The 14,246-nt window shown below is 43.4% G+C and overlaps 1 protein-coding gene across 1 annotated transcript in view; it reads right to left on the reverse strand.

The window, feature by feature from the left end:
- Nucleotides 1-90: 90 nt before the first annotated feature.
- The window catches only part of LOC138674461 (uncharacterized), a 69,525-nt gene continuing 55,369 nt past the window's right edge, over nucleotides 91-14,246 (reverse strand). Inside the window, exon 3 of the mRNA XM_069762303.1 lies at nucleotides 91-635. Within this exon, the coding sequence (XP_069618404.1) occupies nucleotides 91-635 (545 nt within the window). The remainder of the gene's footprint in view (nucleotides 636-14,246) is intronic.

The raw sequence follows: 14,246 nt of genomic DNA on the forward strand, positions 1-14,246 counted from the left end.
TATCATAGTTAACTAAAAGCACGACAGAGCACAACATAGTACAACCAATATACTCATAAATCCCACAGAAAGGGGAGGACTGAAAACGGACTAGTCGCTAATAAGATCCCTTTTTATGGCTCGGTGACTATAGCCCCTCTCAATGAATCTTTGCTTGAGTTTATCAGCTCCTACCTCAAATAAGGCCCATGAAGAGCAGATGCGCCGTAGATGCAAAAACTGCCCCACGGGCACAGACCGAATCATGTGGGACGGGTGTGAGGAGGAGGCATGTAGTAACATATTGGACGAAGTGGGCTTACGGTAGATATTGGTACTGATATTATCTCCAATATCTCTCCGAAGAACAACATCTAGGAATTCCATTTCGTTCGGATGATGTTTCACCGTAAGCCGTATGTTCATATCATTACAGTTAACACCCTCAAAAAATTTCTCAAGAGCTAGAGAGGTACCCTGCCAGATAAGGAAGACGTCGTCGATGTACCGTGTCCAAGAAAGGACACAGTTCACCGATGACGGCCGCCCATCTGACAGGAAGAGGTCCCTCTCCCACAGCCCCAGGAACAAATTTGCATACGAGGGGGCAAAGGCTGCCCCCATAGCAGTATCCTGGAGCTGCAGGTAGAGGGCCCCTTAAAAGTGAAAAAGTTATGTGTTAAAGTGAATTCCAACATCACAAGAACGAGCGCCCTGAAGTCGGGAGAGCAGTCAGACGAATCCAAGAAAAACTTGACAGCCCTAAGTCCGTCACTATGACGGATACTGGTATATAAGGACTCAATATCAGCTGCCACCAAGAGGGTATCAGGGTCCAAAGAGAGCCCGTCAACCATCCGGAGCAGCTGAGTCGTGTCCTTAAGAAAGGAAGGCAGTCCCATCACCAGAGGTTGTAAGATGGAATCAATCCATTTATTAACGTTCTCCAGGAAGTTTCCCCGACCTGGCACAATTGGGCGTCCTGGGGGGACTTTGATGTCTTTATTAGGGTTGAGCGAAACGGATCGTTCATTTTCAAAAGTCGCCGACTTTTGGCACAGTCGGGTTTCACGAAACCCGACCCGATCCCTGTGTGGGCTCGGCCATGCGGTACGCGACTTTCGCGCCAAAGTCGCGTTTCAATGACGCGAAAAGCGCCATTTCTCAGCCAATGAAGGTGGACGCAGAGTGTAGGCAGCGTGATGACATAGGTCCTGGTCCCCACCATCTTAGAGAAGGGCATTGCAGTGATTGGCTTGCTGTCTGCGGCGTCACAGGGGCTATAAAGACCGCCATTTTACTGCTGCTGATCTGAGCATAGGGAGAGGTTGCTGCCGCTTCGTCAGAAGCAGGGATAGCGTTAGGCAGGGTCCATTAACCACCAAACCGCTTGTGCTGTAGCGATTTCCACTGTCCAACACCACCTTTTGTTTGCAGGGACAGTGGAAGCTACATTTTTTTTCCCTCAGCGCTGTAGCTCATTGGGCTACCCTAGAAGGCTCCCTGATAGCTGCATTGCTGTGTGTACGCCGCTGTGCAAACCAATTGCTTTTTTTCAAAGCACAAATCCTGTTGTTCCTTCCTTTCTGCACAGCTATCTTTTTTGTTTGTCCACACTTTTGATGTAATTTGTGCAGCAGTCCACTCCTTCTTATTGCTGCCTGCCATACCTGGCTGAGATTACTGCAGGGAGATAGTAATTGTAGGACAGTCCCTTTTTTTTTTTTAATTCTCCCTAAAAAAATAAGTTGTGGGAGATTAAGATTGGCATTTCTGCTAGAGTGCCAATCCTGTGCGTGCCATCTCTCTTAAATAGTGGGCCATAGAAAGCCTTTTATTTTATTTTTTTTTAATTTGGTATCTAAATTCTCCCTGAAAAAAAAAAACAGTGGGAGATTAATATTGGCCTTTCTGCTTGTCTGCCAGTCCTGATTGTGCCATCTCTCTTAAATAGTGGGCCATAGAAAGCCTAGTTTGTTTGTTTTTAAATTTGGTATCTAAATTCTCCCTGAAAAAAAAAAAAAAACCTGTGGGAGATTAATATCGGCCTTTCTGCTTGTCTGCCAGTCCTGATTGTGCCATCTCTCTTAAAAAGTGGGCCTTAGAAAGCCTAGTTTTTTGTTTTTTTTTATTTGGTATCTAAATTCTCCCTGAAAAAATAAAAAAAAACCTGTGGGAGATTAATATTGGCCTTTCTGCTTGTCTGCCAGTCCTGATTGTGCCATCTCTCTTAAATAGTGGGCCATAGAAAGCCTAGTTTGTTTGTTTTTAAATTTGGTATCTAAATTCTCCCTGAAAAAATAAAAAAAAACCTGTGGGAGATTAACATTGGCCTTTCTGCTTGTCTGCCAGTCCTGATTGTGCCATCTCTCTTAAATAGTGGGCCATAGAAAGCCTAGTTTTTTTTTTTAAATTTGGTATCTAAATTCTCCCTGAAAAAAAAAAAAACCTGTGGGAGATTAATATTGGCCTTTCTGCTTGTCTGCCAGTCCTGAGTGTGCCATCTGTCTTAAATAGTGGGCCATAGAAAGACTAGTGTTTTTTTTTTTCAATTTGGTATCTAAATTCTCCCTGAAAAAAAAAAACCTGTGGGAGATTAATATTGGCCTTTCTGCTTGTCTGCCAGTCCTGATTGTGCCATCTCTCTTAAATAGTGGGCCATAGAAAGCCTAGTTTTTTTTTTTTTTAAATTTGGTATCTAAATTCTCCCTGAAAAAATAAAAAAAAACCTGTGGGAGATTAATATTGGCCTTTCTGCTTGTCTGCCAGTCCTGATTGTGCCATCTCTCTTAAATAGTGGGCCATAGAAAGCCTAGTTTTTTTTTTAAATTTGGTATCTAAATTCTCCCTGAAAAAAAAAAAACCTATGGGAGATTAATATTGGCCTTTCTGCTTGTCTGCCAGACCTGATTGTGCCATCTCTCTTAAATAGTGGGCAATAGAAAGCCTAGTTTTTTATTTTTTAAATTTGGTATCTAAATTCTCCCTGAAAAAAAAAAAACCTGTGGGAGATTAATATTGGCCTTCCTGCTTGTCTGCCAGTCCTGAGTGTGCCATCTGTCTTAAATAGTGGGCCATAGAAAGCCTAGTGTTTTTTTTTATTTTTTATTTGGTATCTAAATTCTCCCTGAAAAAATAAAAAAAAACCTGTGGGAGATTAATATTGGCCTTTCTGCTTGTCTGCCAGTCCTGATTGTGCCATCTCTCTTAAATAGTGGGCCATAGAAAGCCTAGTTTTTTTTTTTTTTTTATTTGGTATCTAAATTCTCCCTGAAAAAATAAAAAAAACCTGTGGGAGATTAATATTGGCCTTTCTGCTTGTCTGCCAGTCCTGAGTGTGCCATCTCTCTTAAATAGTGGGCCATAGAAAGCCTTGATTTTTTTTTTTAAATTTGGTATCTAAATTCTCCCTGAAAAAATAAAAAAAAAACCTGTGGGAGATTAATATTGGCCTTTCTGCTTGTCTGCCAGTCCTGATTGTGCCATCTCTCTTAAATAGTGGGCCATAGAAAGCCTAGTGTTTTTGTTTTTTTAATTTGGTATCTAAATTCTCCCTGAAAAAATAAAAAAAAACCTGTGGGAGATTAATATTGGCCTTTCTGCTTGTCTGCCAGTCCTGATTGTGCCATCTCTCTAAAAAATTGTGGGCCATAGAAAGCCTAGTTTTTTTTTAAATTTGGTATCTAAATTCTCCCTGAAAAAAAAAAAACCTGTGGGAGATTAATATTGGCCTTTCTGCTTGTCTGCCAGTCCTGAGTGTGCCATCTGTCTTAAATAGTGGGCCACAGAAAGCCTAGTGGTTTTTTTTTAAATTTGGTATCTAAATTCTCTCTGAAAATAAAAAAAACCTGTGGGAGATTAATATTGGCCTTTCTGCTTGTCTGCCAGTCCTGATTGTGCCATCTCTCTTAAATAGTGGGCCATAGAAAGCCTAGTTTTTGTTTTTTTTAAATTTGGTATCTAAATTCTCCCTGAAAAAATAAAAAAAAACCTGTGGGAGATTAATATTGGCCTTTCTGCTTGTCTGCCAGTCCTGATTGTGCCATCTCTCTTAAATAGTGGGCCATAGAAAGCCTAGTTTTTTTTTTTTAAATTTGGTATCTAAATTCTCCCTGAAAAAAAAAACCTATGGGAGATTAATATTGGCCTTTCTGCTTGTCTGCCAGTCCTGATTGTGCCATCTCTCTTAAATAGTGGGCCATAGAAAGCCTAGTTTTTTATTTTTCAAATTTGGTATCTAAATTCTCCCTGAAAAAAAAAAAACCTGTGGGAGATTAATATTGGCCTTCCTGCTTGTCTGCCAGTCCTGAGTGTGCCATCTGTCTTAAATAGTGGGCCATAGAAAGCCTAGTGTTTTTTTTTTTTTTTAAATTTGGTATCTAAATTCTCCCTGAAAAAATAAAAAAAAACCTGTGGGAGATTAATATTGGCCTTTCTGCTTGTCTGCCAGTCCTGAGTGTGCCATCTCTCTTAAATAGTGGGCCATAGAAAGCCTAGTTGTTTTTTTTTAAATTTGGTATCTAAATTCTCCCTGAAAAAATAAAAAAAAAACCTGTGGGAGATTAATATTGGCCTTTCTGCTTGTCTGCCAGTCCTGATTGTGCCATCTCTCTTAAATAGTGGGCCATAGAAAGCCTAGATTTTTTTTTTAAATTTGGTATCTAAATTCTCCCTGAAAAAATAAAAAAAAAACCTGTGGGAGATTAATATTGGCCTTTCTGCTTGTCTGCCAGTCCTGATTGTGCCATCTCTCTTAAATAGTGGGCCATAGAAAGCCTAGTATTTAAAAAAAAAAATTTGGTATCTAAATTCTCCCTGAAAAAATAAAAAAAAACCTGTGGGAGATTAATATTGGCCTTTCTGCTTGTCTGCCAGTCCTGATTGTGCCATCTCTCTTAAATAGTGGGCCATAGAAAGCCTAGTTTTGTTTTTTTTTTTAAATTTGGTATCTAAATTCTCCCTGAAAAAAAAAAACCTGTGGGAGATTAATATTGGTTTTTCTGCTTGTCTGCCAGTCCTGAGTGTGCCATCTGTCTTAAATAGTGGGCCATAGAAAGCCTAGTGTTTTTTTTTTAAAACATTTGGTATCTAAATTCTCCCTGAAAAAAAAAAAACCTGTGGGAAATTAATATTGGCCTTTCTGCTTGTCTGCCAGTCCTGAGTGTGCCATCTCTCTTAAATAGTGGGCCATAGAAAGCATAGTTTGTTTTTTTTTAATTTGGTATCTAAATTCTCCCTGAAAAAATAAAAAAAAAACCTATGGGAGATTAATATTGGCCTTTCTGCTTGTCTGCCAGTCCTGAGTGTGCCATCTCTCTTAAATAGTGGCCATAGAAAGCCTAGTTTTTTTGTTAAAAAAAATTTGGTATCTAAATTCTCCCTGTAAAAAAAAAAAAAAAAAAGGGAGATTAATATTGGCCTTTCTGCTTGTCTGCCAGTCCTGATTGTGCCATCTCTCTTAAATAGTGGGCCATAGAAAGCCTAGTTTTTTTTTTTAAATTTGGTATCTAAATTCTCCCTGAAAAAAAAAAACCTATGGGAGATTAATATTGGCCTTTCTGCTTGTCTGCCAGTCCTGATTGTGCCATCTCTCTTAAATAGTGGGCCATAGAAAGCATAGTTTTTTATTTTTCAAATTTGGTATCTAAATTCTCCCTGAAAAAAAAAAACCTGTGAGAGATTAATATTGGCCTTCCTGCTTGTCTGCCAGTCCTGAGTGTACCATCTGTCTTAAATAGTGGGCCATAAAAAGCCTAGTGTTTTTTTTTTTTTTTTTTAAATTTAGTATCTAAATTCTCCCTGAAAAAATAAAAAAAAACCTGTGGGAGATTAATATTGGCCTTTCTGCTTGTCTGCCAGTCCTGATTGTGCCATCTCTCTTAAATAGTGGGCCATAGAAAGCCAAGTTTTTTTTTAAAATTTGGTATCTAAATTCTCCCTGAAAAAAAAAAAACCTGTGGGAGATTAATATTGGCCTTTCTGCTTGTCTGCCAGTCCTGAGTGTGCCATCTGTCTTAAATAGTGGGCCATAGAAAGCCTAGTGTTTTTTTTTTCAATTTGGTATCTAAATTCTCCCTGAAAAAAAAAAACCTGTGGGAGATTAATATTGGCCTTTCTGCTTGTCTGCCAGTCCTGATTGTGCCATCTCTCTTAAATAGTGGGCCATAGAAAGCCTAGTTTTTGTTTTTTTTAAATTTGGTATCTAAATTCTCCCTGAAAAAATAAAAAAAAACCTGTGGGAGATTAATATTGGCCTTTCTGCTTGTCTGCCAGTCCTGATTGGGCCATCTCTCTTAAATAGTGGGCCATAGAAAGCCTAGTTTTTTGTTTTTTTTAATTTGGTATCTAAATTCTCCCTGAAAAAATAAAAAAAAACCTGTGGGAGATTAATATTGGCCTTTCTGCTTGTCTGCCAGTCCTGATTGTGCCATCTCTCTTAAATAGTGGGCCATAGAAAGCCTAGTTTTTTTTTTAAATTTGGTATCTAAATTCTCCCTGAAAAAAAAAAAACCTGTGGGAGATTAATATTGGCCTTTCTGCTTGTCTGCCAGTCCTGAGTGTGCCATCTGTCTTAAATAGTGGGCCATAGAAAGCCTAGTGTTTTTTTTTAAATTTGGTATCTAAATTCTCCCTGAAAAAAAAAAAACCTGTGGGAGATTAATATTGGCCTTTCTGCTTGTCTGCCAGTCCTGATTGTGCCATCTCTCTTAAATAGTGGGCCATAGAAAGCCTAGTTTTTGTTTTTTTTAAATTTGGTATCTAAATTCTCCCTGAAAAAATAAAAAAAAATCTGTGGGAGATTAATATTGGCCTTTCTGCTTGTCTGCCAGTCCTGATTGTGCCATCTCTCTTAAATAGTGGGCCATAGAAAGCCTAGTTTTTTTTTTTAAATTTGGTATCTAAATTCTCCCTGAAAAAAAAAAAACCTATGGGAGATTAATATTGGCCTTTCTGCTTGTCTGCCAGTCCTGATTGTGCCATCTGTCTTAAATAGTGGGCCATAGAAAGCCTAGTGTTTTTTTTTTTTTTTAAATTTGGTATCTAAATTCTCCCTGAAAAAATAAAAAAAAACCTGTGGGAGATTAATATTGGCCTTTCTGCTTGTCTGCCAGTCCTGATTGTGCCATCTCTCTTAAATAGTGGGCCATAGAAAGCCTAGTTTTTGTTCTTTTATAATTTGGTATCTAAATTCTCCCTGAAAAAATAAAAAAAACCTGTGGGAGATTAATATTGGCCTTTCTGCTTGTCTGCCAGTCCTGATTGTGCCATCTCTCTTAAATAGTGGGCCATAGAAAGCCTAGTTGTTTTTTTTTAAATTTGGTATCTAAATTCTCCCTGAAAAAATAAAAAAAAAACTGTGGGAGATTAATATTGGCCTTTCTGCTTGTCTGCCAGTCCTGATTGTGCCATCTCTCTTAAATAGTGGGCCATAGAAAGCCTAGTTTTGTTTTTTTTTAAATTTGGTATCTAAATTCTCCCTGAAAAAAAAAAACCTGTGGAAGATTAATATTGGCCTTTCTGCTTGTCTGCCAGTCCTGAGTGTGCCATCTGTCTTAAATAGTGGGCCATAGAAAGCCTAGTGTTTTTTTTTTAAACATTTGGTATCTAAATTCTCCCTGAAAAAAAAAAAAACCTGTGGGAAATTAATATTGGCCTTTCTGCTTGTCTGCCAGTCCTGATTGTGCCATCTCTCTTAAAAAGTGGGCCATAGAAAGCATAGTTTTTTTTTTTTTAATTTGGTATCTAAATTCTCCCTGAAAAAATAAAAAAAAAACCTGTGGGAGATTAATATTGGCCTTTCTGCTTGTCTGCCAGTCCTGAGTGTGCCATCTCTCTTAAATAGTGGGCCCTAGAAAGCCTAGTTGTTTTGTTAAAAAAATTTGGTATCTAAATTCTCCCAGAAAAAATAAAAAAAAAACGTGGGAGATTAATATTTAACTTTCTGCTTGTCTGCCAGTCCTGAGTGTGCCATCTCTCTTAAATAGTGGCCATAGAAAGCCTAGTTTTTTTGGTAAAAAAATTTGGTATCTAAATTCTCCCTGTAAAAAAAAAAAAAAAACAGTGGGAGATTAATATTGGCCTTTGTGCTTGAGTGACAGTCCTGCGTGTGTGGCATCTCTCTCATTTGGTGCCACAGAAAACAGTGTGTAACATCGTGCCTGATTTTCCTTGCGGTCTCACCCACCTATAAAGGGATATCTAAATCATACAGAAGTTAGAGTTCACCTTGTAAGTTGTTTGACAGTAACAAATACCGTTAGTTTGGTGACGTTTTTAAAACAATGAGGAAGTCTGGTGGAAGAGGTCGTGGCCGTGGGCGTTCATTGCCAGCTGGTAATGATGGTAGTGGTGGTGGAGCATCGGGTGGTCGTGGGAAAAACAATATAGCACCTAAGTCTCGAGCTGTGGAGCCAGGTTCGTCATCTGGCTACACAAGGCCTCGAACGCTCCCTTTTCTGGGAGTGGGAAAACTGCTTTTAAAGCCGGAGCAACAAGAGCAAGTTTTGGCTTACCTTGCTGACTCAGCCTCTAGCTCTTTTGCCTCCTCTTCTGAAACTGGTAAATGTAAAAGCAGCGCGTCGTTAGTGGATGTTCACGGTCAGGGACAAGTCGCTTCCTTGTCCTCTTCAGCAAAACAGCAACAGAGAAGGATGCAGCAGGCGACACAACGGGTTACTCCATGGAGCTCTTTACACATACCGTCCCTGGCTTAGAAAGTGAAAGTTAACAGGCCATGCCCATTACAAGTTGAATCTGACATGGAGTGCACTGATGCACAGCCACAGCCAGACTACTATGCTGGTCCTTTGACTCAGACCACAACATTGCCCTCGCAGGGTACTGATCCAGAATCAGACCCTGATGAGACTGTTGCCCCATCACGAACGCTATACCACCGACTTACACGGTGACACAGACGAAGTTGCACACGAGCTAGAAGAGGAGGTTATAGATGACCCAGTTGTTGACCCCGATTGGCAGCCATTGGGGGAACAGGGTGCAGGCGGCAGTAGTTCTGAAGTGGAGGAGGAGGGGCCGCAGCAGGCATCAACATCGCAACAGGTTCCATCTGCCGGGCCCGTAGATGGCACAAAATGCGTGGCAAAGCCAAAACCTATTGGAGGACAGCGTGGCCATCCGGTTAAAGCTCAGTCTGCAATGCCTGAAAAGGGATCCGATGCTAGAAAGAGTGCAGTCTGGCATTTTTTTAAACAACATCCAATTGATCAGCGCAAAGTCATCTGTCAAAAATGTTCAACTATCTTAAGCAGAGGTCAGAATCTGAAAAGTCTAAATACAAGTTGCATGCATAGACATTTAACCACCATGTATTTGCAAGCCTGGACTAACTACCAAACGTCCCTTAAGGTTGTAGCACCCTCGGCCAATGAAGCTAGTCAGCAACGCTACATCCCTTCCATCAGTGTAAGGCCACCATTTTCCGCAACACCTGCAGTATCTGTGCAGGTTTCTTTGCCAGGCCAAAGCAGTCAGGGTCAGGGAATCAACAGTTTCGTAGTAGGAAACACTGCATCTAGGGCACCGGCGGCAACAATACCGTCTCCAACCGTCTCTCAGTCCGCCATGTCCACCGGCACCCCCGCTAGTTCCATGATCTCCAGCTCTCCAGTCCAGCTCACCCTACATGAGACTCTGGTTAGAAAAATGAAGTACTTAGCCTCGCATCCGCGTACACAGGGTTTGAACGCCCACATTGCTAGACTAATCTCGTTAGAGATGATGCCCTACCGGTTAGTTGAAAGTGAAGCTTTCAAAGCCCTGATGGACTACGCTGTACCACGCTACGAGCTACCCAGTCGACACTTCTTTTTGCGAAAAGCCATCCCAGCCCTCCACCAGCATGTTAAAGAGCGCATCGTCCATGCACTCAGGCAATCTGTGAGTACAAAGGTGCACCTGACAACAGATGCATGGACCAGTAGGCATGGCCAAGGACGTTACGTGTCCATCACGGCACACTGGGTGAATGTGGTGGATGCAGGGTCCACAGGGGACAGCAATTTTGGGACAGTTCTGCCTAGCCCATGGTCTAGGAAACAGTTGGCTGTAGCCGTTCGCACCCCCTCCTCCTCCTCCTCCTCCTTCTGCAGAAGCGAGAGCTCGTCCACAGACCGCAGTCACCCAACCACTCCATCCGCAGCTGCCACAATTGCACACCAGTTGTCCCATTATGGGGCAGCTACTGGCAAGCGTCAGCAGGCTGTATTGGCTATGAAGTGTTTGGGTGACAACAGACACACCGCGGAAGTTCTGTCCGAGTTCTTGCAGAAAGAAACGCAGTCGTGGCTGGGCACTGTAGATCTTGAGGCAGGCAAGGTAGTGAGTGATAACGGAAGGAATTTCATGGCTGCCATCTCCCTTTCCCAACTGAAACACATTCCTTGCCTGGCTCACACCTTAAACCTGGTGGTGCAGTGCTTCCTGAAAAGTTATCCGGGGTTATCCGACCTGCTCCTCAAAGTGCGCGGACTTTGCTCGCATATCCGCCGTTCGCCCGTACACTCCAGCCGTATGCAGACCTATCAGCGGTCTTTGAACCTTCCCCAGCATCGCCTAATCATAGACGTTGCAACAAGGTGGAACTCAACACTGCACATGCTTCAGAGACTGTGCGAACAGAGGCGTGCTGTTATGTATTTGTGGGAGGATACACATACACGGGCAGGCAGTAGGATGACAGACATGGAGTTGTCAGGTGTGCAGTGGTCGAAGATACAAGACATGTGTCAAGTCCTTCAGTGTTTTGAGGAATGCACACGGCTGGTTAGTGCAGACAACGCCATAATAAGCATGAGCATACCCCTAATGCGTCTGCTGATGCAAAGTTTGACGCACATAAAGGAGCAGGCGTCTGCAGCAGAGGAAGAGGAAAGCCTTGATGACAGTCAGCCATTGTCTGGTCAGGGCAGTGTACAGGACGAGGTAGCGGGCGAACAGGAGGAGGAGGACGAGGAGAATGATGGGGATGAGTATTTTTTTAATGAAGAAGCTTTTCCGGGGCCACGGGAAATTGGTGGCGTGGCAAGGCCGGGTTCTGGTTTTTTGAGGGACACAAGTGACGTAGATTTGCCTGAAACAGCCCCTCAACCCAGCACAACCGCAGATTTGACAACTGGAACTTTGGGCCACATTGCGGATTATGCCTTACGTATCCTCAAAAGGGACACATGCATTACTAAAATGATGAACGATGACAATTACTGGCTGGCCTGCCTCCTTGATCCTCGCTATAAAGGCAAATTGCAAAATATTATGCCACATGAGAACTTGGAACTAATATTAGCAACCAAACAATCAACTCTTGTTGACCGTTTGCTTCAGGCATTCCCAGCACACAGCGCCCGTGATTGTTCTCACACGAGCTGCAGGGGCCAGCAGACCAGAGGTGTTAGAGGTGCAGAAATCAGAAGTGGCGTTGGACAGAGGGGTTTTCTGACCAGGTTGTGGAGTGATTTTGCTATGACCGCAGACAGGACAGGTACTGCAGCATCAATTCAAAGTGACAGGAGACAACATTTGTCCAGTATGGTTACTAACTATTTTTCATCCCTTATCGATGTTCTCCCTCAACCGTCATTCCCATTTGATTACTGGGCATCCAAATTAGACACCTGGCCAGAATTGGCAGAATATGCATTGCAGGAGCTTGCTTGCCCGGCAGCTAGTGTCCTATCAGAAAGAGTATTCAGTGCTGCAGGTTCAATATTAACCGAAAAGAGGACTCGTCTGGCTACCCAAAATGTTGATGATCTAACATTCATTAAAATGAACCACAACTGGATTTCGAATTCTTTTGCCCCACCTTGCCCGGCTGACACCTAGCTTTCCTATGAAAAGGTCTTGCTTGTGGACTACTCTGACTGACTTTCCAATCGCGTAATTTGCAGCAGCTGATTGTCCAGCATACGACATGTTTACACCTCCCTCAATGGCCAAAATCCCCCCCACGGGACGTGGTCTCGCCACTTGGCGCAAGCACCCGTGAGAGTGCCGTTTGTCTGAAGAGGTGGGTGTGCCCGCTTTTGGTTGACGGCACTGCCACTGGGTCCCTCATAGTACAATAAAGTGTTTCTGGCGGTGGTGGTGCGCACCCAACGTCAGACACACTGTTGTAACATGAGGGGCCCTGGGCCTGTACCGCCGGCCACAAGAGAGTTCCCCCCATCCCAGCTCAAACATTGCTCTACCACTTGCACAATTATCTCTCACAGTTCCACCGATGTTTAGTCTATGCGCTGACATCATTCAATGCCTGGCACTGACAATACCAATGTGTTGACATGTATGATGGTACTTAACATAGTCAGGGGCAGTGTCCTATATTTACACCAGTAAATTACTAGGTCTAAAACTCAGTAGAGGAGACCACCCCTGTACCTAAGTATTCCACGCTTTTGTGTTTTGGTTTTGTTGTAATGCGAGACATTAACATCTATTTATTTTTTTGGAGTACTAACTGGCAGACACTCATTACAATCGGCCTCCGCTGACAACACCAATACTGCCTGCGTACCCCTGCTAGAGAATTGCAAGTGCCTACAGCCAAATTTTGTTATGTTAGGCCTACTACGCCTGTCTGCGGTCCCTCCTTCCACTAGTCCTCCAGTGACCTGTCTACTGCTGCCCGTATACCCCTGGAACAAATTTAAGAGTGCCTACAGCCAAATTTTGTTATGTTAGGCCTACTATGCCTGTCTGCGGTCCCTCCTTCCACTAGTCCTCCAGTGACCTGTCTACTGCTGCCCGTGTACCCCTGGAACCAATTTAAAAGTGCCTACAGCCAAATTTTGTTATGTTAGGCCTACTACGCCTGTCTGCGGTCCCTCCTTCCACTAGTCCTCCAGTGACCTGTCTACTGCTGCCCGTGTACCCCTGGAACCAATTTAAAAGTGCCTACAGCCAAATTTTGTTATGTTAGGCCTACTACGCCTGTCTGCGGTCCCTCCTGCCACTAGTCCTCAAATGACCTGTCTACTGCTGCCCGTGTACCCCTGGAACCAATTTAAAAGTGCCTACAGCCAAATTTTGTTATGTTAGGCCTACTACGCCTGTCTGCGGTCCCTCCTGCCACTAGTCCTCAAGTGACCTGTCTACTGCTGCCCGTGTACCCCTGGAACCAATATAAAAGTGCCTACAGCCAAATTTTGTTAGGTTAGGCCTACTACGCCTGTCTGCGGTCCCTCCTGCCACTAGTCCTCAAGTGACCTGTCTACTGCTGCCCGTGTACCCCTGGAACCAATTTAAAAGTGCCTACAGCCAAATTTTGTTATGTTAGGCCTACTACGACTGTCTGCGGTCCCTCCTGCCACTAGTCCTCAAGTGACCTGTCTACTGCTGCCCGTGTACCCCTGGAACCAATTTAAAAGTGCCTACAGCCAAATTTTGTTATGTTAGGCCTACTACGCCTGTCTGCGGTCCCTCCTTCCACTAGTCCTCCAGTGACCTGTCTACTGCTGCCCGTATACCCCTGGAACCAATTTAAGAGTGCCTACAGCCAAACTTTGTTATGTTAGGCCTACTACGCCTGTTTGCGGTCCCTCCTTCCACTAGTCCTCCAGTGACCTGTCTACTGCTGCCCGTGTACCCCTGGAACCAATTTAAAAGTGCCTACAGCCAAATTTTGTTATGTTAGGCCTACTACGCCTGTCTGCGGTCCCTCCTTCCACTAGTCCTCCAGTGACCTGTCTACTGCTGCCCGTGTACCCCTGGAACCAATTTAAAAGTGCCTACAGCCAAATTTTGTTATGTTAGGCCTACTACGCCTGTCTGCGGTCCCTCCTGCCACTAGTCCTCAAGTGACCTGTCTACTGCTGCCCGTGTACCCCTGGAACCAATTTAAAAGTGCCTACAGCCAAATATTGTTATGTTAGGCCTACTACGCCTGTCTGCGGTCCCTCCTGCCACTAGTCCTCAAGTGACCTGTCTACTGCTGCCCGTGTACCCCTGGAACCAATATAAAAGTGCCTACAGCCAAATTTTGTTAGGTTAGGCCTACTACGCCTGTCTGCGGTCCCTCCTGCCACTAGTCCTCAAGTGACCTGTCTACTGGTGCCCGTGTACCCCTGGAACCAATTTAAAAGTGCCTACAGCCAAATTTTGTTATGTTAGGCCTACTACGCCTGTCTGCGGTCCCTCCTGCCACTAGTCCTCAAGTGACCTGTCTACTGCTGCCCGTGTACCCCTGGAACCAATTTAAAAGTGCCTACAGCCAAATTTTGTTAAGTTAGGCCTACTACGCCTGTCTG

The sequence above is a fragment of the Ranitomeya imitator genome, chromosome 4 (genome assembly GCF_032444005.1).
Source record: "Ranitomeya imitator isolate aRanImi1 chromosome 4, aRanImi1.pri, whole genome shotgun sequence".
NCBI lineage: Eukaryota > Metazoa > Chordata > Amphibia > Anura > Dendrobatidae > Ranitomeya > Ranitomeya imitator.